General features: G+C 39.1%; 1 protein-coding gene across 1 annotated transcript in view; it reads right to left on the bottom strand.

The window, feature by feature from the left end:
* si:ch211-186j3.6 (neural-cadherin) overlaps positions 1-21,710 on the bottom strand; it is a 357,101-nt gene that overhangs the window by 36,006 nt on the left and 299,385 nt on the right. Inside the window, 3 exon segments of the mRNA XM_063881691.1 lie at positions 746-926; positions 6,981-7,245; positions 19,964-20,130. Of these exon segments, the coding sequence (XP_063737761.1) occupies positions 746-926; positions 6,981-7,245; positions 19,964-20,130 (613 nt within the window).

Here is a 21,710-nt window from a genome sequence, read left to right as displayed (position 1 = left end):
TCTTTACTGTCAACAAAACACACTTCAAATAATGTTCCTTAAGCAAGATAAATACAATATTATCAGATGAACTACGTGATTCTAATAGATATGAAATTACATGTTTTATTCTTTCCTATTGTTGACTTTCCTTCCATATACTGTATTTGTTGTTCTCCTGAAGATTTAGTCCCTATTTCCCCCCACCACATGTTGCAATTTCCAAATCTTTCACTGTATTCATTAAAACTTCCTATTACCAGTGCTGTTTCTGATGTGATTATTAAATGGTCAATCCAAATAGCCTGCTTCTTAGTTTTGTCCAATTTTTTGTGGTGTGAACAGTCAGGCTGCTGCTGGACAATTGACAAGGCTCAGCACTTCTCTGTCCAGTGTCAACCCAGGGTTATGCACACATGGTCAAACACTTCGCGTGCCATGGAATTGTTGTCCTAGAATGTGACTTTTCACCAGTTTTAGAACAAAACAAAAAAAGTCTTCCAACTCTACAAGTAAGTTGGGCCAGGCTGGTTCAATGCAGTGTATGTGGCCCAAAAAAATGCCAAGGTCAAAAGGTGAAAAATGGCTTCTGAGGATGGGTGAGTTGGTTTGAATACATGTGTTTGTGCCAAAACGATGTGCGTGTGTGTGTGTGTGTGTGTGTGTGTGTGTGTGTGTGTGTGTGTGTGTGTGTGTGTGTGTGTGTGTGTGTGTGTGTGTGTGGAACAATGTGCAGTGACATGTAGTGTGAGGCTTGTGTATGTACCTGCATTCGTGCACTCTCCACAAGTCAACACAGGTGAAGGGGGGGCTACATTGGTTTCTTTTGCAGGAGTCAGAAGAGCACCCAAGAGAGACGCCTTGTACGCTGACCTGGGAAACCCCATCACGCGGCTGGCTGTCCAATGGCATGTAGCGGCCGTTGAGGCGTACATCTCTCATGCAGCCTGCAGGTAGAAACATTGAAAAGAGTTGAGTGGAACAGGAATACAGAAATAGTTTTTCCCCATTTACCTGTGAGCAAATCAAACATAGATTCTTGTTATATTACTGGCTCCATTTCTAACAGCACAAATCAACCCTGGTTTGTTTGTGGACAGATTTGTGTGTATTTCAGTGTCGGAAAAAGTCATTCATCTTGGTCGAGGAAATCTCCAAAGGCAAATATTTGCATAAATGTTGGATATCACATGATGTGCTAAATGGTGCAGTGACAGCTGTGCTTTACACATGTCACTGCTTCGCTGTGTTACATGCATGATACTTACCGAAGGGGAGTAAACGTATTTGAAAGGCTGCTTGCCAATGCAACACCAAGTAAAGGGAAAACATTGCAAATTGGGGTAAAAGGGTTGAACATGGGTCTGGATCCTACTTGTAGTTAAAGGATATATCCGGTTTATTACAATTTGGATCTACTTATTTTCCTATGATACTCACTCCTCTCTACATCTTATTTTAACGACAGTCGCTGCTAAAGATTACATTTCATTTAGCTGACTCTTTTATCCATTGAAACTTACAATAAGTGCATTGAATAAAAAAAAACTAAAAAAAACTCAGCAGTAAGAAACATGCAGTACATTTGCTCCAGGCCAAACCAGTGTAAGTGCTAGTGAATTAGCTTCAAATGGACTTATCATTGTAAATGCTACATTATTTAAATTCATTTTTCTATTATACATATTGCTGAACAAATGTAAACGAGCAATCAGAAAAATAGTCCCCAGGTTAGCCAAACAAAAATCAACTTAACTTAAATAAACTATCCATTGTGCGCATCCTTTACAAATTACACATACACTGACTTCCTGGGTCAGCTTTGACTAATTATAGTTCATTTAATGGTTAACTATGTACATATGGACAGACTTTTATATTTTATGTCTAGGCTCTGGTCTTGTAATTCCCGACAATGGGGCCATTAGCTTAGCACAATAGGTAATTTGTGGGGAGTGTCTTTATCATTGGCACATCACCTATATTTTAATGGCAATATTTTAATTGATACCTTTATCATGGTTAACCTAATCAACCATTAAGTCTTGAATCAGTGTAGTGTTGCTAAGGTGTTACAATGGAGAGACTGAGCAACACCTGAGGACACATTTCTGCTGCTTTCGTAACTTAATTACTAAGTTGATACTTTCAGTTAACATATCCTTCTCCCTCTGTTTGGAAAAGATGTTCACAAAAGTAAATGCAAACACACACAGACAATGGTGCACTCACACACTCATTCACATACACTTTCCCTTCCACCATCTATCACGCCTACCTCTTTTGAAGGGAAAGGCTTTTAAAGTCCATTTAATAAACACATGCATTGTCTTACTGCCTGAGGCACAGTTGTCTAACTCCAGGCTCTGTGCTTGTTTTGTCTCTCTCACTTTATGCCTGCATCCCTCTATAAGGTATTTGCGACCTCTTTCTGTCTTTATTATCATTCAGTTTTATGTATCCTAATCTGAACTTTTGACTGTATCTGCATCTGTAAGTCCGTAATTCTAGTGTCTCCAAACTTGGGCCACAAACATACATTATGACCTCTTTACCAACCTAAAAACAAGCCGAAGCTATATGTTTGGTAAATTGATTTGGTGCTGCAGTGATGACATGTTTTTGTAAGCCGACCCTGAAGTAAGCATTGCAAGAGGTTCCTTGATTTTGGAATATAGCAGAAAAAAAGCTCTGTTGCAAACACATGTTTTTGCTTTCTCATTTTGTTCAGCAGGATAATCCCCTCATTCTAACACAGTTTTTATGATTTTTGAAGCGTAAATGCAATCGCTAGGAGGAAAAAGTTGACGTCGGGCCATAAACAGACTACATAACCTACCAGTTGCATCACCAACGCTAAGCTTCAGGTGGCAGTAGAATCGGAGAATGAAACCCTCTTTATTAGTCACATACATGCACACAGCAGAGCACACACAGAATTTTTCCTCTGCATCCTAGTACTAGGAGCAATGGGCAGATATTGTGCAGAGCCTGGGGAGCAATGGGGAGGGGGGATTGGAGGTGTCCGGTGCCTTGCTCAAGGGCATCAGAGGAGCAGCCTAGGAGGTGAACTGGGACTTCTCCAAGTAGCAGTCCACTTTCCATATTTCAAGTCTGTTCGGGGACTTGAACCAGCAACCCTACAATTCCCAGTCCAAGCCCATACTTACTGAGCCACTGCTGGACAATGGTATGATGACATTTAGTCTAATTTAACCACTTGAAACCTCTGCTTCTTTAATAAATTCCCGGGTTTTAGGACTCATTCCTTCCCCACTATATTTTAGATTGACTAATAGAACAAACAGTCAGCATGTCAGTGTGTGTCCATTGTGTGGATTTAACTGTAACAAAGGCATTGTTTATAATAATAGTTAAAAAAACTGTTCAGTATTTTGGGAAATACCCCAATTAACCTTCTTACTGAGTGTTGGATGAGAAGATTGATACCTTTGTTATGTTGTTTAGATAAATAACTAATGACACAAGATGGTTAGCTTACCCTAGCGTACCATTAAGTCTGAATACAGGGAAAATAGCTAGCCAAAATAAATAGCTATCTCACAAAAAACAGTCAGTAGACTTTAGTAGAATTCTTAACAACAACTGTCAGAAGGACCAATGTATGAGACAATAATGTCACTATATTTATTTACTCATAAAATGTCATAACTCTCCCTTGAAAACAGTACATAGAGGGACATGTTTTCGTTAGCAATGTACAGGAGTCCTTGTTACACTGGCACACTCCACCCATTTCACTTTACCCTCATCAAAAGCTTCACATTGTGTTTTTCTCCACACACACAGTTTATGTACAATTCAGCCTGGATCCTGTTTGAATGGTGTATAGAAAACAATCTTCAGTGTCACTTTACCATTGTATGATCCACCATCCCCACTGAAAGGGACATTCAGGGAGATGTATGCCATTATGCATCATCTCCCGGTCTCTGAAAATGTTAAACTCTCAACATTTCTGCCATTCATCGGTTTGATTTTAAAGGACGACTCTCTTGAAGGAAGGGCATTTTTGTCCTGCCTAGGAAAAGGAAATATGAGATTGCACAAATTATAAAAAAGATCCTTGGCAGTAAAAACCAGAGGATTACTGGAATGTGTTGCACCACCAATTAAAAAAATTGAGGTTCTTCTCTTTCAATGTGATAACCTTTTTTTTCAATTAATATCAAGAAGAAACACAGCTGAACTCCACAGCCATGTCTTAAAGGGAAATTATCTCAAAGGAATCTCAACGTTTTTATTTCAGTTTTATGGATAATATTTTACTGATAGCCTGGAAGACAACCTACATAAACCTGGCATGTAAGAACCAGGGGATGCGTACAGTAGATGTTCACCATTAATTATTCACTGTGGTATACATCTGGGCTTGCCTGTAGATTATACACTGTCAATCATGTCCAACCGCTGTGGTTAATACGGGTGTCTTTACTGCAACTAAAACTAAGCCATTTATCAGTTCTGCTGTTTATAATCCCAATAAAAAATGCACTCTTAAGCTTGTCACCTTTCCTTTGACAGTGATTGTAGAAGGTGTGATTTCATAATATTGTCCTTTATTTATTTATTCAAGCATAGCTGAAACACTCTAGCTCAACGTGTAATTATCAAACTACACCCAAAAGGGGAAAGGCAACCGTACCTGCGCTGCCAGGCAAATAGCGTCCCCATGCTCCTGTGCTATTTGCACATATTCACAAATGAGGTCATATGCATATTTTGGCGCAACAATTGGCACTTTCCATGCAAATAAGCCTCATTGCAAAAACAGTCCAGTTCACAGAGATAAGCCTAATAGTCACATGCTGTAACAGTGGAATAATTAGCATCTTCAGAGGGTTGGTGTGCACCGAAACACAAGAACAGGATATTAAATCACACATATGGTTTCTCTCTGTCACGTTTAAAAAATTCTGATTTTGAAATTGCAAAGATGCAAAGGCAAAATGTGTAGTTATAATTCAAATAAGACACAAAAAAAGGAAATGTTTCAATATTTATGGCCGTGTTTTTCCTGTAATATTATTATGGCAATATCTGTTTGTGAATCTGACGTGGTTGCAAGTGATGTACAATTCATGATGATATTAGAAACCTTAATCTATTCTTTATGAATTAGCCTGTCAGTTTGGATTCAATGTTATCTACTGTGAATATCCTTGGTAGAGAGAAGAAAGAATAGCAAACAGCAGCAACTCAAACAGAGGTGAGAAAGATTAATGAACTGTAAATATTGGGCCATTGATCCACTGCAGTAAGTGAAGCTGATTCAAGAGGAATTGTTTCAGTCCGTGTAAAAAAAAAGTATAGGGCCGTTGATCCAAATATCTTGACATATTTAACAGTCATAGAAACCATGTCATAGATACAGTGTGTTTCTTCAACAGTGTGAAGTGTGTTGACCCAATCAACAATGATCAGCCAACAGTCACCCATTCACACACATATTCATAGACATGGTTGCAGAGGCTAACATCAGGAGCGATAAACATTTGCACACTCTCTTTAACACTGATCACGGCCATTAGGATTAAGATTCTGGGTTCAGTATCTTTCCCAAGGACACTTCGGGGATAGAACGACCAACCTCTTGATTAGTAGACGACCTCTCTACCTCCTGAGCCACAGCTGGAAAGTGGCAACATATAAAAACCAGAAGAGTGAGTAGTGGGGAAAAGAGTAGCTGCCCTCATCTGGTGAATCAGACTTGGAACCCTGAATGTCAATATTAAGGAAGTTTTGTAAGAAAAGTTAGCACCTGGACAAATGATTCCTTGTATTGACACTATTTTGTGTCATTGGTTGTTAAAACATTTTTTTATATTTTTACCTTTTGTCCATTTAACAAGTTGTCCTTCAGCCTCTATCAGCTCCATCTGCTTCCATGCAGATGTACTTGACATTTCCCAAGTGTGAATGCAGAGTAAAAAGAACTTTTCTGACAGGGAATTGCTGCCAAAAATGTGGTATTCATCTAATTCATGGCTTGGGATGTAATGGATTACATGTAGCGGGATTATGTAATCAGAAAACAAAACAAAAAAGACTTTACTGTACTTGCTGACGGTAACATAAAAAAAAAGAAAAGATGTAATCATTTTAATGGTACATTTCTAAAAGTATTACTAGCAGGATTACAATGTTAGTAAAAAAAAACTATAAGAGCATATAGTGTTTGTTGTAAAGGATCACATGTTCTCCCTCCTCTGTCAGCTGTTCTGTTCTATAGGCTAATACTTTAAGTGTGAGTCTATACGCCTACTGCCTGAATCTGCTTTATGGTTTCACTTTCTTTGTTTCATTTGTTCTGTTTTTAGTTTAGTAGGTGAACCTATATGTTCATAAAATAGTGTGTGTGAGCTTAACTGTGTGTGTATTAAACTAAAACGGAGCATTTTCTGTCAGCTCAGATTGTATTTCTGCTTTTTTAACTTGAGTATGTGCTCATGTGTTTCAGTGTTGGTGTATAGGGCTGCTGCCTGAATATGCTTCATGAGAGGAAGGTTTTCCTATCAATAAAAGCTCTCAGCAGAGGACACATTTCTGATCTTAATGTCTTGGTTTCTTCTTTTCTAAGGTCACATTGTTCTGTTGTCTGACATAATACAGTTAAGTAAAGTCTCTTTTTGAGTAAAACTGTAAAAAATGTCACTTTACCCACATCACATGCATCACATTATCTTTTGTACACACACACACAGGTTATGTACAATTCAGCCTGGATCTTGTTTGAATGGTGTATAGAAAACAATCTTCAGTGCCACTTTACCATTGTATGAACCGCCATCCCCACTGAAAGGGAGATTCAGGGAGGTGTATGCCATTATGCATCTCCTCCAAGTCTCTAAAACTAAAAAAAATAAAAGCATGCCATTCATCGGTTTGATTTTAAGGACGACTCTCTTGAAGGAGGGGCATTTTTGTTCTCCCCTTGAAACGGAACAATCACAGATGCAGCGTGTTCTGTTATAACTTACCCTGGAAGCTCTTGTTGATTCCAGAAGGGAAGGTGTTTCCCAGCATCACCATGCTGGGGTCAATGATGATTTCTCTGCTTCGGCCCTGCGCCCCTGTGACCTCCCGCTGTCCTCCACCTCCGTCCAGACGCAGCATCATCTCATTGTCATGCCTATCTAGGAAGACCTCGTGCCATTCACCGTTGTCAAGACGATAGGTTGGTAGGGTTAGGTTGTAGTCCCCGTCACCGAGGTTGTAGAAAACACAGAGGAGGCCTTGGAAGATCTTCAATTGGAAAAAAGGGACATTTATTAGTTAAGTTAGTTGACTTTGACTTCAGAGGTCTCTCTGGAATTAATATTCATATTTGTTTGGCCCCATTTCAATCCACATTGTGTTAGTCTAATTGTAATACTCTTGACTGTCATTAACCTAATGAGTCTCATTGGAATGCACACATAATGTAAGGGCTTGACATTACCATGAAGCACTAGTAAACACTAGGCAATTGAGGGCAGCACTCCTTTGATGCATTTATCATGTTACATTTTTTCAGAAAGGAATTCCCTGAACACTTCATTAGCTACCTGGCATTAATGCAGCTACATCGGGAATATTACTGTCTCGCTTCCTTCATACATGCAACGATGTGTTAAGCATGTTTTCTTAACACTGTATCATCAATCATCAAAGGTGCAAGCCTCTCTTTTTCTCACCTTTAACCATTTGTTACCATCAATCTTGCAAAAACATTTATATAACAGAGACAACTAAGAAACCCATGTAGAACAAGACACTACATTTGTTTCTGGTATTTCTGGTAGAGGCTTTATTATGATATGGGGGTTTTCCCTTTTGTGTAGGGTGTTTTATAGGTTTTTGTGTATGTAAATGGTCTGCAAAGGCTAAAATCCCAAAGTTCCCTCCCGAGGTTGTCACCCCCCTCCTGCCTGAACACCTCAATTGGATTCCTTTGTTTAAGTTGTTTACCAAACACAACAGAGCTGGCTAGCTAACTAATCAGAGCAGACAGGGCCCTGGTTTCAGACAGAGGGTGAAAAAAGGCAGTCTGAGAAAAATAAAGCCCTTTTTGAACATTAAAGCGTGGAGACATGTCCCAGTAGAGGCACAACATACAAATATGAACCTTGAAAATGTGCATAATGTGTCCTCTTTAATTAAAAGATTTCCCTTTCGTTGCCTTCTCAACATGACAACAGGCCCTATACTTACAACGTGTATGTATATGTTTTCCATCTCAATAAGATAATAACATTTAAAGGAGCTAATTGGGATAGAAATTTGAATAAATGTTTAACAGGGCCATGTGGCTAAATGCCTACCACAGGGTGCCTGTTATTCAGATGCTAAATGAGCGCCAACCAATCAAGCGATCGGTAGTTCGATTCCCATCCCCTGCAGTCAACATGTCTTCATGTATTGAAGAGTATGTGGGTCACTTTTGATGAAAGCTTCAGCTAAATGACATGTTATGTCATCAACACTCAACTTTGGGACAATCATTCAGAACAATGGGATATCTGTTAACCCACAAAGTCATAGCCATGTTTTGATAGTGAGGGTTTGACAGTTGACACAATTACAACTGTAATCCCAACCAATTTGGCTTATGTATATTTACGTATACTATTGTACAAGGCAACTGTTGGCCGAGATTGCTTGCGGGCTATTTTATTATGGCCTTATTCTGGGAATGACTTGCAGGAAAGACTTCAACTAAGTTCTCTCATCTCTCGGGCCAGTTTCAAACAAGAGGTTTTTGTCACAAATATTGCTGCTATAATGTATAACTATTGCATCATGTCTGCTTGCATTTTTCTCTGTATGTGTTGTATGCAATCTGTGCATATTTACCCTCTGCTGTTGATGCCCTTGGTCAGATCACAACAGGAAAGAGATTTTATCCCAATTTTGATTTCTTATCTGGTTGAATAGAGATTAAATAAAAGTGCATGGCCTAGCAAAGTGACACAGCTAGACAATAACACACTGGGGCCGAAAGGATAAACTACGGCTGCAGAGTTGGCTAAGAACCCTAACGAATCATAAATATTGGGATAATACTCAAATCAAAAGGATTGTAGTAGTTACAAATAAAACCATAAAGAAAATGCAAACTCCTCACACAGTAAACTGACATTTCCACTATTCATTTCTTATAGAACAAATATCACCTCGAAAACACAAAATCAACATAATTTACACGCCTCCACCACCAACGCCCCAACAAGCAACGGGGAATGTTTTACCATAATATAATCACAAACCATTCTGGGAAAAGCTATTTGTCAATCAAGCTGCTGCTATTGGCCTAACACACATTTTAAATGAGGCACTGCTAACAATTTAAGTTGCAATTTCTTGACTTGCAACTGCTGTCAAGACACGTGCACGCACACACACACACACACACACACACACACACACACACACACACACACACACACACACACACACACACACAGGTCATCATGTTGAGGAAAAGTGACTAGTGTGGAAGCCCGCAGATCTTCATACGCAAACTGTCTCATTTTGGCTTGGCCGTGATGCTAATCCCATGTCTATCACAAAGCATTTGTTCCAAACAAATTCAAGACTTCCTGTGTGTGTGTATGCATTTGTGTGTGTATCGGTGAGAAAGAAAGATAGAAAAGTCAATTTAAAAAGGGATAGGGTGGGTGGTGGGTCGTCCTCATTTCAATTTCAAACCATTTCCTCCAAGTGTCCCACTGAGCATCATTTTCTCCCCTCCATCTTTCTCTGCCACGTAAACAGAGTAGCGAGATGAGAAGGGCAGCGAGACAGAGAGATGTGAGGAAAAAGGAGAAGTGGCTATCCACCATTAACACTCCCACTTCTCCTCAAAATATTAAAGACAAAGCTAGCTGTTGGGGGGCTGAACAACTTCCATTCCTCTCTTCCACCTGTCTTAGTGACTTCCTCTTCTTTTAAAGCAATGCTCCAAGGTTTTAGCTGGAGTAACGCGGCTTGTTTCAAGGCTCTGTGATGAAGTATTAATTATATTTAGTATACGCTGGGGCAACGCTTTTTAACCAGCGACACTTACAGCTACCTGATTCTACCCCCAATTAAAGCTGAACCAAGCGGAGCAATTTGGCTCCCACTTCTCTCTCATTGCGATGTGTGTTCGAGAGTGTGTGTGTTTGGGTATGTGTGACATTGCAGGAATGTCATAGGTGTGTTTAAATGTGTGTGAATCCATTTTTGAGTCAACAGTCCCACTGCAGGGACATTTCTAATCCTCCAGATGGTTCCCTTGACAGACTGCTGCAGCCCCGTGCAGATGACTTCTAAATCTACCCCTTTCTCATGATTAAATAATGATGTGAAAACACATATTATGTGCATATGTGACAGGCTTGTGCATTTTTCCTCCCCACTTTAAATTATACTTGTACTTGCACTCTGCTCATTAACATCAATGTGTTACTTTCCCTACCTCCTGACATCTGGCTTGCAGTTTCTCCATCTTTAGAGACTAGATATTGATTTGGTCATAAAAATAATACCATATGCTGCTCAGCAATTGGCATCACTTTGAGTTCTTACCAACCTAAAGGCAGATGAGGATAATGTTAAATACTCTTTATATACATTTGGAGTTCCGTCTCAGTTTCAATTTGAAACATGCCATGTGATTGTTAAAGCAAAATGTTCAATAATTTAGGAAAAACTTCAAAGTTTTCTAAAAAGAACTCCTGCAATTTTCTTCCAAATAAAGAAAATGTTCTTTATATACGTTCAATTTAAACCCTAACCCTATGCCAAGTACCACATTTTTTGTTTCCTTTAATACAAGCAACTTTTTTTTTTTACATGTTGAAAAGCTCGTCTGTAGACAACTGCATGTTTTGGCCGGCTGTGCACTGGCCGGCTTTTTGCATGACTCCCATTAAAATATGTTTGTCATTGCCCAGTTAAGGTAACATGCCTTTTTAAAAAACAAATTAGCCAAACAAAGTGAACATAATGAAGCGTCCAAATGGCAAAGACACTCCAGCCTTGCATGAATTTAATGACTTATTTTAATCAATTATGCGTTTCTAGCCGACAACACTAACCAGTCATCAGCCATGGTTTGCTGCAGTGGTGGTTGCAAAGAATCACACGTTTGATACAAGTACCGGACAATGTTCAGAAGCTTTTGGTTTTAATTGACTTTCAAGATAAGGAGATGAACTTTATCTGCAGTATATTCAGCCCCTTGTTTGTGTAGCAATAGGCTGATCAATAAGAAACACCAGTCGATATAATAAAGTACAGTAACATCACTTTTAACTGCATCAATATTACACTATATTCAATGTACATATTTCTGACATTGATGTGTAATATTAAATGGTAAAACATGTATTTTCTTGCTGACTGATGTATCGTGATTTAGTGTCATTATTAAAGGTTTATTTAGAGAAGGGTATGTTTTTATTTTCAAGGCAGCTTTGAGCATTGGTTGATTTGGGCTGGTTGATTTACCTCTACCTTTAGTTTGAGACAGATGGAGGTGGGATTGGGCACCAACAAGGGCGTATGTTTTGTTTAATGTATTTTATTTTAGCTGCTCAAACGAAAGTAATAAATGATCCTTCCCTGATCAGGAATGAAACTAAACGAGCCACACCTGTGAGCTGTAAATAATGGGAGAAAATAATCAAATTCTGCAAGCAGAGAGGAGATGAAACAGGAGATCATTGAAAGTTAGATCAAGCTTCTTAACCTTTTTTGCCATAAAAATGGGAGTACAAATAGAAAACTGTGAACAAGAACCAGCTGGATTACTAGGACTATCTTGGTCAACCATGGCTTTATGACAATGACAATCTCGGGAGTAGGTGGGACAAATGAAAGGATGTTCAAAGACATCCTGGACCTGCTTGGATGTCATAGGACCTCCCCTGCCTTGGTTGGGCCTTGAACTAAGTTCATTTCTCCTTTTGATTGAGTTTATAGGTATTTTGGTGTCGGACTGTATTTTGATTTTATGACTTTGCCATCTGATTATTGTAATTTTGGTCAAATACAGCAATATTAATTTATTGTGATTGGTTAATTGCATTTTTGTAGTTGGTTGGTCGGGCTATCCCTCCATCAGTTTTACATTAACACATTTCATATTGACAGTATAAAAACATATACTTCTGTCTGGCACCGTATTCACATTTTGTATATTTGGGATACACATTACACATTGCTCTACTCTACAGGACCTCTCCTAGTGTATTTGAAAATGTTGTATACATTAAATTAAAAGACAGTAATTTATTTATATTAGCCCGCGTTCCTGCTGCCTGCCTGACCCATTAAGATATCACGTAAGAGATGTTCTTTATTTCTAAGACTGACTTTGAACAGCTCCTTGTCCAGGCACATTTGCTGCCACTGAAACTGAGAGTTGTCCTTGAAAATCGAAAGCCATTAGAACGAATAAAAAAGACAACTGTAGTTAGATATTTATTTCAAGACTTCTTTTTGAACCTTTGCCTCAACACTAAGAGAACACCAGGCTTGTGGATGAATGATTAAAATAAGTACAGATGATTTTTAAATTATTCACCTAATTGTTAGCACTGCTGTTGGTGTCCACATCTGTTAGGAAGCACATGGTAGGAGGTGAACATATTTACTTTATTGATGGAATGAAGCTTAAAATGATCCCCAGGGGGAGCATGACAGTAAATGAAACAAAAGAGGACACCAGCATTTGGTGCCGTTGAGGACTGATTCAGAGGATGTAAGCCGGAGGTAGAAGGTCTTTATTGGCTGGCTATTTCAGACAGAATTCTGATATCTGCGAGTTGCCCGAAGCTGATCTGTTTTTTTCTGACTAAGCCATCGTCAGTTGGAGGTGATGTGGCACATCTATTAAACTCATTGTCTCATGCCCGATCCGTTACACTTCGCACAAGCTTCTGTTATATCGGTATCAGAAACGAAGGAACCGATAAAATAGTGAGCTCTGACAAAGCAAATGTAAATAAAAAGAAATGATCTTGGATTTACTAAATGTAGTTATGTCAACAATTTCCACAAAGCTGAATTGTGCGTATATAATTCCAAAACATTATTAAGAAGGTGAGGACTGATTTATGTGCAACCTATGATTGTGTTGGTAAATTTCAACCTTATTTGGTCATTTTTGATTTAAATAACAGGTCAGTGTCCTGCTAACTTAATTGTTAGTCTTTGGTCATGTGAAATTTAAATTCTTAACAATATAACACAGGCTTTATCTCAAGGTGATACAATTGCATTTATCTTTTGATAAGTCATATCATACAGTCAACATACAGCATCTCTTATATTTAATGTGGTGTTTTCTATTTCAAATGCTCTGCCAAAACAAGTTCCCTTACTTACCATTTATATTTTGCAAGGGCACTGTTCCTGTATCCAAGGATTAAGGTTGCTCAAGACATTTGTGATGTGTCTAAAGAGTTTCACACAACTGAAGCGTGGTCTAATTCCCAGGGGGTCAAGTACCAACTTCCAAGACCTCTGCATCTAATACCGCGGCACTAAGTTTGTCTGTATGACTTTCACCTAACTACTGTATGATGTAAACTCATTCACAAAACATTTGTTCCAGTGTCAAGGAACTGTGGTGACCTAGCTCAAGACTGCATATTCCAGGGGTGGATGTTTGGGATAAAGTAGAATAACCACTGTTACATAGTCTTCGGGGTGAAACCTGGGAAAATTGGAGGAAATAAATGGAACGCGCTCACAATTTTTTGCCAAATTCCCAAGACCAGCATAATTCACTAGATGGTAAATAAACCCATTTTAGGAAGAGTCATACACTGAGAGATGTGTGGGTTTATTTCAAAAGCGGTACATGTATTTGAAAATGCATGGGGGGAAAAATTACCCCCATGGTGGTTCCAGTGTTAAACCAATCCCAATCTTCTTGGGCGGTGCTAAAAGCAGGATGCAGTAACGGTGCCCTTGCAACACAGATGGGGTAGGTTGAGCAGAGCTGGCGGCAGTGATCTATAGTCCCTCAGAGGGTACTGGCTGGAACAGCAGGCGAGCTGGATGAGTGGGATCTGAAATGATTCTCTTTTAACACTTGGTTTCGGTATAGGGATTTTATTGTTAGAAGTGGGGAGCCAATGATTTGTTGACAAACTGCTGGAGGGTGTCTGAACTGTTGCACCAGATTCTTCTCAGCATACAGACAAGCCTTCAGCAGCAGTGGGTAGTAAAAATGCCTTGATGGGTGTTTGATAGACTGATGCTTCAAAATGATATTGCAACAGTAGTTTTAAACTGGACAACATCAAAAATCTTTAACAAAAGATGCTGTTTTTATCAATACATCTCTTGTAGCACTGTCTGAGATTTGTTTCCTTTCAGTCTTAGAAAAAAAGCAAGACACTTTCAAATCAGCAGTAGTTGTTCAGTTGGGTTTACAGAAGGCCAGGTTCATATTTGTATTTTGTGTCTCTGCTGTGACATATTCCCATGTTTTAGTGTTCAAAAAGCTCTTTGTTCTTCTAATACTGCCTGTGCTGCAGCACCTCTATTCACCCTTGGTTTGAAACCAGCACTCAGTCTGCTCTGATTGGTTAGCTATCCGGCTCTGTTGTTATTGGTCAATTTAGAGATATCCCGCCCCTTAGCCAAGGCGTGCAATGTGTTTGAGATCAAAATAAAAAAATTAAATAAAAGCACGAGCGTCACATGGGGATTTCACTATGTTATGAGAGTAAACAAAGGAGACAATGCAGGCGTTTCAGGTAGGGAGTGTGAGGGAGAAAAACTGCCTCTGGAAGGGGGACCATGGGATTTTTTCCTTTGCAGACCATTTACAAGCAGCAAAACCTACATAACACACTACAGGAAAGGGAAACCCCACAAGATAATGATTGAACCTCTAATATTTCAAAGTTAGGGAGCTCTTGTATGGATGCATTAGCATTTGGTATGTTTCTCTACTGCACCTACTTCAAAACTATTGTGCTACATTACTGAAATAGTTGAAGGAATTTCAATCTCACATGTAATATGTTGTTGGGTTGTGGACTGAGGATAGGATTTTCGGACCTAGAGTAATCTGTAATTTAATAATAAATAATAATAATAAAGAAGTAACATTTTTCTTTTATTTTGGTCACTTGTAATGGTGCATCCCCTTTGAGCATGCATCTGCGGTGTGGATTTCTGTCGAACACCTTTAAGTTTTTTGAGGTATAATACCCATTTACAATCCTGTTCAGCTATTTATTCTTTGAAAGTTCCACACAAACCTCCATTCATTGATGAAGACTGTGAGATGCGATTGAAAAGCATTGCTAATACGTGGACACTTGACCTTCTTAGTTTTGCTACATACTGTATACTGTTCACCAAGTTTTACAATGAACTTCCATGCTTTAATACTTATTCAAAGGAGATGTTCTTTATAGAGCTTATCCTCATGACATTCGTTTGAATTTGAATTCACTTGCAGTTTCCACTTAAAAAAATACAATTCATCATAGCAAACTAAACTACTTACTAACCACTTGAAAGATTAAAGACAAACACAATGCTCTCATTTGGGATCATTTTTCCCCAAAAGTATTCTTATGAGAAAAATCCAGCACAAAGGGTGTACCAGCACAACGAACTCATACAAAATGCTGCAATCAGTTATCCAAGGGAGGGGGAAATTAGCTTAACTAACCATGCTTTCGGAAGTCATGTCACACACAAACAGCAGGAACAAAGAACTCATTGTGAGTTTGCAACCAGCCAAGAGTAACGCATACTAATTCCTCCCTCTGATTAAAAGCATGCAAAACTATTACCAAGAAAAACATAATCCCAGAAGGCAATATGGTTATGTTTCTGTCAAATAACATTGCAGGGTTTCCAATGTTTCACTGAGGGGGGTCTATTTCATTACACACATTTTCATGCTGTCTGCACCGGGGAATAAATGCACTTTTCACGGTGGATAAATGATGTGAACCCACTCTCCGTGTGGCTATTCTGAGAAAGAAACCAACAAGCCAGAGAAAACATATTCTCCGAGTTCCTCGTGGTTGGTAATACCATGTCTGTAGTCCATTGTTCCTTCATTACGATTTTAAGTTACATGATTACATTTATAGGGACATTTGCAACTAATTCATGTCTATATTTCATACAGCATTGAAGACTGATGGCATTCCAGAAGCTCTAAAAGAAATAGCATTCGAAATTAGATATCTTTGGTTTCGACATCTTTAAAGGAATACTTAACTCACACGATTACCATACATTAATCATCCCATACTACTGTAATTTCCGGACTATAAGCCGCTACTTTTTTCCCACGCTTTGAACCTCGCGGCTTATACAATGACGCGGCAAATTTATGGATCACAAGCTTCCTGCCGCCAAAATGGGATTTCGAAAAAAAATAGACAAAAAACTGAGCACCGTCACATAATGTGACGTAAATCGAGCGTGCTCAAACTTCCCATCATTCTGATTACGGTAGTCATTTTGTCACCCTCATCATGGCAAAGACACGGAGAAATGCATATGATGCAGCTTTCAAGTTGAAGGCGATTGATCTGGCAGTTGGAAAAGGAAATACCAGTAGGCACCTGCGGCTTATAGACATGTGCGGCTTAATAGTCCGGAAATTACGGTACCTTGAAATTTAAAGAAACGTTTTTTTGCACATTGGTTTAAGAATGACCATTGTTTGACAGGTGTTTACAAACTTCATTTATACATTACCAATGCATAAATGAGGTCTAATCTCATTTAGGCATTAACAGATATATTTTTCTCTAAAACCTTACATTTCTAAACACTAAAATGTACGGTAAATGATGTGAACCCACTCTCCGCGTGGCTATTCTGAGGGAGCAACATGACATTTAAAAGGAAATGTAGGAAGGAGAGATGGATGGATGACATACAGAGACTGGAGGAGAGGTTAAACTGCAGCAGCAGCTGTTGAATGGATAACTGTCGTAATTTGACACAGTGATGTTTGGTCAATAACTGAAATTGCAGCGTGGGATGAGAGGGAGTTCTGGGAAACTGCAGGTTTTATATGAGTCAGGCGTAGAAAAAAAGGAAAGAGAGGCTGGCAGATAAACAAATATGAGAGCAACTCATGTGTGAACAGAGCAACCAGAGGACAACACCAGTGGGAGATATGAAACCTTTAAGACGAATAATAAACTTTATGTATTCAGTCCAGGCAGTGTGCTCCCACCCTCAATCTAAATCATTTGCACTGTTTATACACCATATAACAACCACGGTTTTTCTTTGACTTTGAATTAACATAACGCATCGTATTACAACCACCTCAGCTGCGAGTATATCCAAGGTACATTGTCATTGTAAAACACATTAATTTTCATTAATTCTATAATTGAAGTGTCAGTGTAAATCAGTTTAAATATGGACTAGATCCAAATCCTGCAGTGTCATGTAGCGTCTCAGTCACAGATAACAGACAATACTTGATTCTGATTGCCTGTAGGGTGTCAATTAATTTCGATGAAGGACGCTTCTAAGTAGTTCCAGTGAAACCTGTCTCATTTCATGTGTTGGCTTCGGATCAGCATGTATCTGAATGAGGTAACGATAGCAACAGGGGGACATTTCAATCCTTTATTTATAATTTATTTTAACATATTATTAACACGTTAACACCAATGACAACCGAATCAATTGTCTGTCGTATTAGGTATTTCTTATTTTCCAAAGTAAAAAAAGTGTTATTTAAGGTGTTAATTGTTCTGTGTTAAAAGTTTGGTTTTAAATTAGTTATTTGATGTTTGTGACTTCATGATTGAGAGGTGTAATTGACAGCTGTTGTGAGTGAAGTAACTGGAGGCTGAAGAATTGTACTAAAGAAGAGATGTAACTGTAATATTCCATAACAATCCCAAGTCTGTGATAAACAATTTGATCATAAATGTATTTATAGAGATTTTTGTGAGTTGTGTCTTTCTACCCCAATGGCTACCATGGTGCGTTTTAAGACAATAACTAAATAATACACTTTATGTATTCAGTTCAGGCAGTGTGCTTTCAACCTCAATCTCTGTCACCTGCAGTTCTAATAAACAATATAGGAACCACTGTTTTCTTTGACCTCAGACAATGCATTTTATTAAGGCATGACACCGCCTCAACCACCACCTAATATGTCAATGGTAGATTGTCACTGGAAAACACATTGTGGCATTGTTTCCATAAGTGAGAACAACAGTGTAAGTATGGGGCTCAGCAACAGTTGAAGCTTTTCATGTAAGTTCAACATTCCACAGCAGTCACAACTTTGTGACATGTAATCATCTGAAGCGGATGGTTAGTTGTTGTGCCAAACAGCTACCACGGTGCATTTGTAGCAAGTAAGTGGCTAGCGCTAACAAGCAGGGGCCATACTCAGTCTGTGACAAGTTAAGCGCAGGTGTGGTCTGGATCTAGTTACAGCGGCTCGTGATCACTGCTGCCCGACTCTGGCTCGAAATGACATCAAAATCTCAAGATGGCAGTTGTGGATCTGGAGTATTTTGGCTCGGAGGAAGATAAGATCTATCTTTCATCTGTATGTTTATACGATAACCTATACACCAGTTCAAGCTTTGTGCTGGCGTTTTCTTAGTTTGCGGTTTGCTTGAAAACGACTGAAGAAAGAGTTTGCATTTCCACAGACCAGAGTCAGAGAGGAGCCATGTCATGACGTCATGGTAAACATAGCTGCAAAGCCTGCGTGAATATCACTCACAATAACAACAATGGCGAACAACATTGGAGCCATCCTCGTGTTCCTGTTAAACTCACAAAGCCAGATTAAATTGGAAGCCTGACTTCTCCATCCACCCAACCTAGTGACTTTGCGATCCAAACACTACTGCTTCTGCAACCACTTTCTACTCTCCAATGAACTGCTCTGCCTCAGCCTCTGGTGTATGTTGCTCTTGATTATTGGAGTTAGTTGCTGCTTTAGTTAAACCAATTTCTGAAGCCTAGAGCTGTTGCAGCTGATGTAGAAACAAGGAAAAGCTGGTTCACAGTTCGGCACCGGCTAAGAACCAGCCCTCCAACAGCCTCAATGGAAAAGGGGTATCAAACAGTCAACTGGCACTGCTAACCAATGCTATGTGGGCCTTTTCAGAAAAGAGGAACACATGACTATAGTAACAACGACTACACAGTATCACTGCGAGGCACTTTCCTTTAAAAGCTTATTGGGATATGAACCCAATGCACAACAAAGTAATACAATGCATCAGCTTTAATAACTTTGAAAGGAACGTTTATGGGAAAGATATGCAGCTGCTGCTGGTGTCATTTTGTTCAACTGCTTGTTTCCTCTGTTTACAAGCTGTTTACAACCTGCCGTCTGGATAGGCTACAATGCAGCAATAGAAACACAGCATATTGTAAGTGCTGTTTATGATTGAAGAAAATGACTGCTGTTACTTTGCAGGATGGAAGGAAGGGGAAATATTTCCTCTATATTCAAATGTGTACATAACAGACTTGATTTTGTTTTTGAGGCAAAGGCAAATACATCAACACATAAGCAACCTCTAAACACAGCAAGAGCCCATACCATGTTCCTGTCAGTGTTTACTTCCTGTCTGTCTTCTTCTCCTGATTTCTTTGTCTTCCAGCTCTCTGTCTTTTAACCTCTTTCCATCTCTTGTGCTGTTTTCTTATGCTTCTTCTCTTTTTCTTTTCTTTACCGGGGACAGTTCAGCCATCACAAATCCAAAGTTGTGTCCTTGTATTGGTGTTTTCTGATGAAGGGAAACTAATGTTTGTTGTACACAGCTGATGTTAAATTGACCTGACCTTGTTTCTGCGGATTGATGAGTGCACATAGTTGCTTGATCAAAGAGTCCTTATCAGCGGTCTGCTAACCCTTAGCAACAGTCTGACTGCTAAATGTCCAAATTAACCAATCAGATTTGAGGACTGAACAAAACCATTTAATAAACTCATATAGCAGTCTTACCTCCAGTCGTACGTATTCACTTTGCTCCTTGGAGATCAGATTGAGGATGGTGCTGCTGTGTTTGCGGGTTCGGACCAAGACTTGCACCCATGTCCTTCGGGCTGGCAGCGTGGACGACAATTGAAAATGTGCGTGACTGTGCCCATCAAAGGAATACTCTTGGACCTCTAACGTTGGTACACAGACACACAAACACACAAACACACACATACAAGTTAGTCAGATAATGATTTTATGGAGAACACTTCAGACATTTTTAAATGCAATATGGCCTCCGATTTTTTTAGATTAGAAGATGTAAATCACTTAAAGAGTCCCTATTGTGCCTTTTTTTTGGGATTGCCCTTTCCTGTAGTGTGTCATATAGGTTTTAGTGCATGTGGTAGGCTCGTTGTCTAACACATTGTACATAATACGCTAATGGGTGGGACATGTCTAAGTGGCTGATCATTACAACACAGCCGGCCAGCTAACCAATCAGAGCAGACTGGGCTTTAATTTCCAACAGAGGTTGAAAAGAAGCACTGTAGCACATGCAATTTGAGAAAAATAAAGACCTTTTTGAACATTAAAGCATGGAAACAGGTCTCTGTAGAGGCACAACATACACATACAGTATGAACCTGAGCACATGTCCTCTTTAACTTCTATTTCACAAGTCAATACATTTTTCTTTACCATACAGAGCTTGTGGCTCACACAAGATAGAATATGTATGCCTGCTTTAGCTCGGGAAATTTTTCTTCGTTCGTCCCATGTTCCCAGAAGTAGATTTTGTACATGCCAGGCAGACCAAACCAAGCACACCTACAATGTTTTCAAAGCCTTTCTTCCATCTCATTGCATATGCATGATATATTTCAGCCTGTCTAACGCTACCACCCCTCGCCCTCTTTGTCTCTCTTCAACTTTGATGGACTTTAGTGGCTCATGAAATCCAACTTGAAGGCAATGTCAGATTCTTCAATATGCAGCTGTTCAGCTATGTCAACTCTAAAATGTGTAGTTAAACAGCAGTGTTTATAAAGGCCCCAGAGTCGTTTGCATGGGAATTATGATAAACAATCACAATAACACCATACATTTTCTTTAGCGCTCTTAGATAGACAGGTTGTTCAGTACAGAACACTGTGATGAGCCATACCTGGGGGTATTTGTTAAATCCCTTGTTGACTTTTCAAAGCAATGCCACATTAGGAAAACATATGAGTATTTTCTCTCTGAGCTATTTTCTTAATGTTTCCTGGATTTGTTGTAGATGCTCTTTTTTCCTGATATTACCTTGCATCTTAAGGGAATAGAAGGCAGAGATGGTGACAGATGCAATGAGTATCAATAAAGAGAGCCAGAAGTGAGCTTCAGATGGTTACATAAAATATTAAAAATGGACTGTAGGATGTTATTGGATTTGAGAATAAGTGCATTTGCAATGTGAAAGGAGTTGAGCTGGAAAAGAGTCGGTATTTGGTCTAAATCCCAACATTTAAAGTGGATATTTACTGTTGTGCTATTTTGTAACAGATCTATATTTCATTTTGAATGCCAGAAATGCAATTTAATACCAGAGGTAAATACCCTTTAGCTACAGAAAGACATCTCATGCCACTGTGTATGGGGCAAGTTCAAAACAGACATAAAGGGGCTCTTCTTTTGATTATGTTTTATTGCTTTTATTACAAGAGATGTCATGAAATGAGGGACAGGGAGATGCAATAAGTGTTGTCCTGCTGGACTCCAACAGGGGACG

This window comes from Eleginops maclovinus, chromosome 4 (genome assembly GCF_036324505.1).
Source record: "Eleginops maclovinus isolate JMC-PN-2008 ecotype Puerto Natales chromosome 4, JC_Emac_rtc_rv5, whole genome shotgun sequence".
In the NCBI taxonomy this organism is placed as follows: domain Eukaryota; kingdom Metazoa; phylum Chordata; class Actinopteri; order Perciformes; family Eleginopidae; genus Eleginops; species Eleginops maclovinus.
The sequence above is the reverse complement of the archived record's forward strand: the minus strand, read 5'-3'. Positions and strand labels throughout refer to the sequence as shown.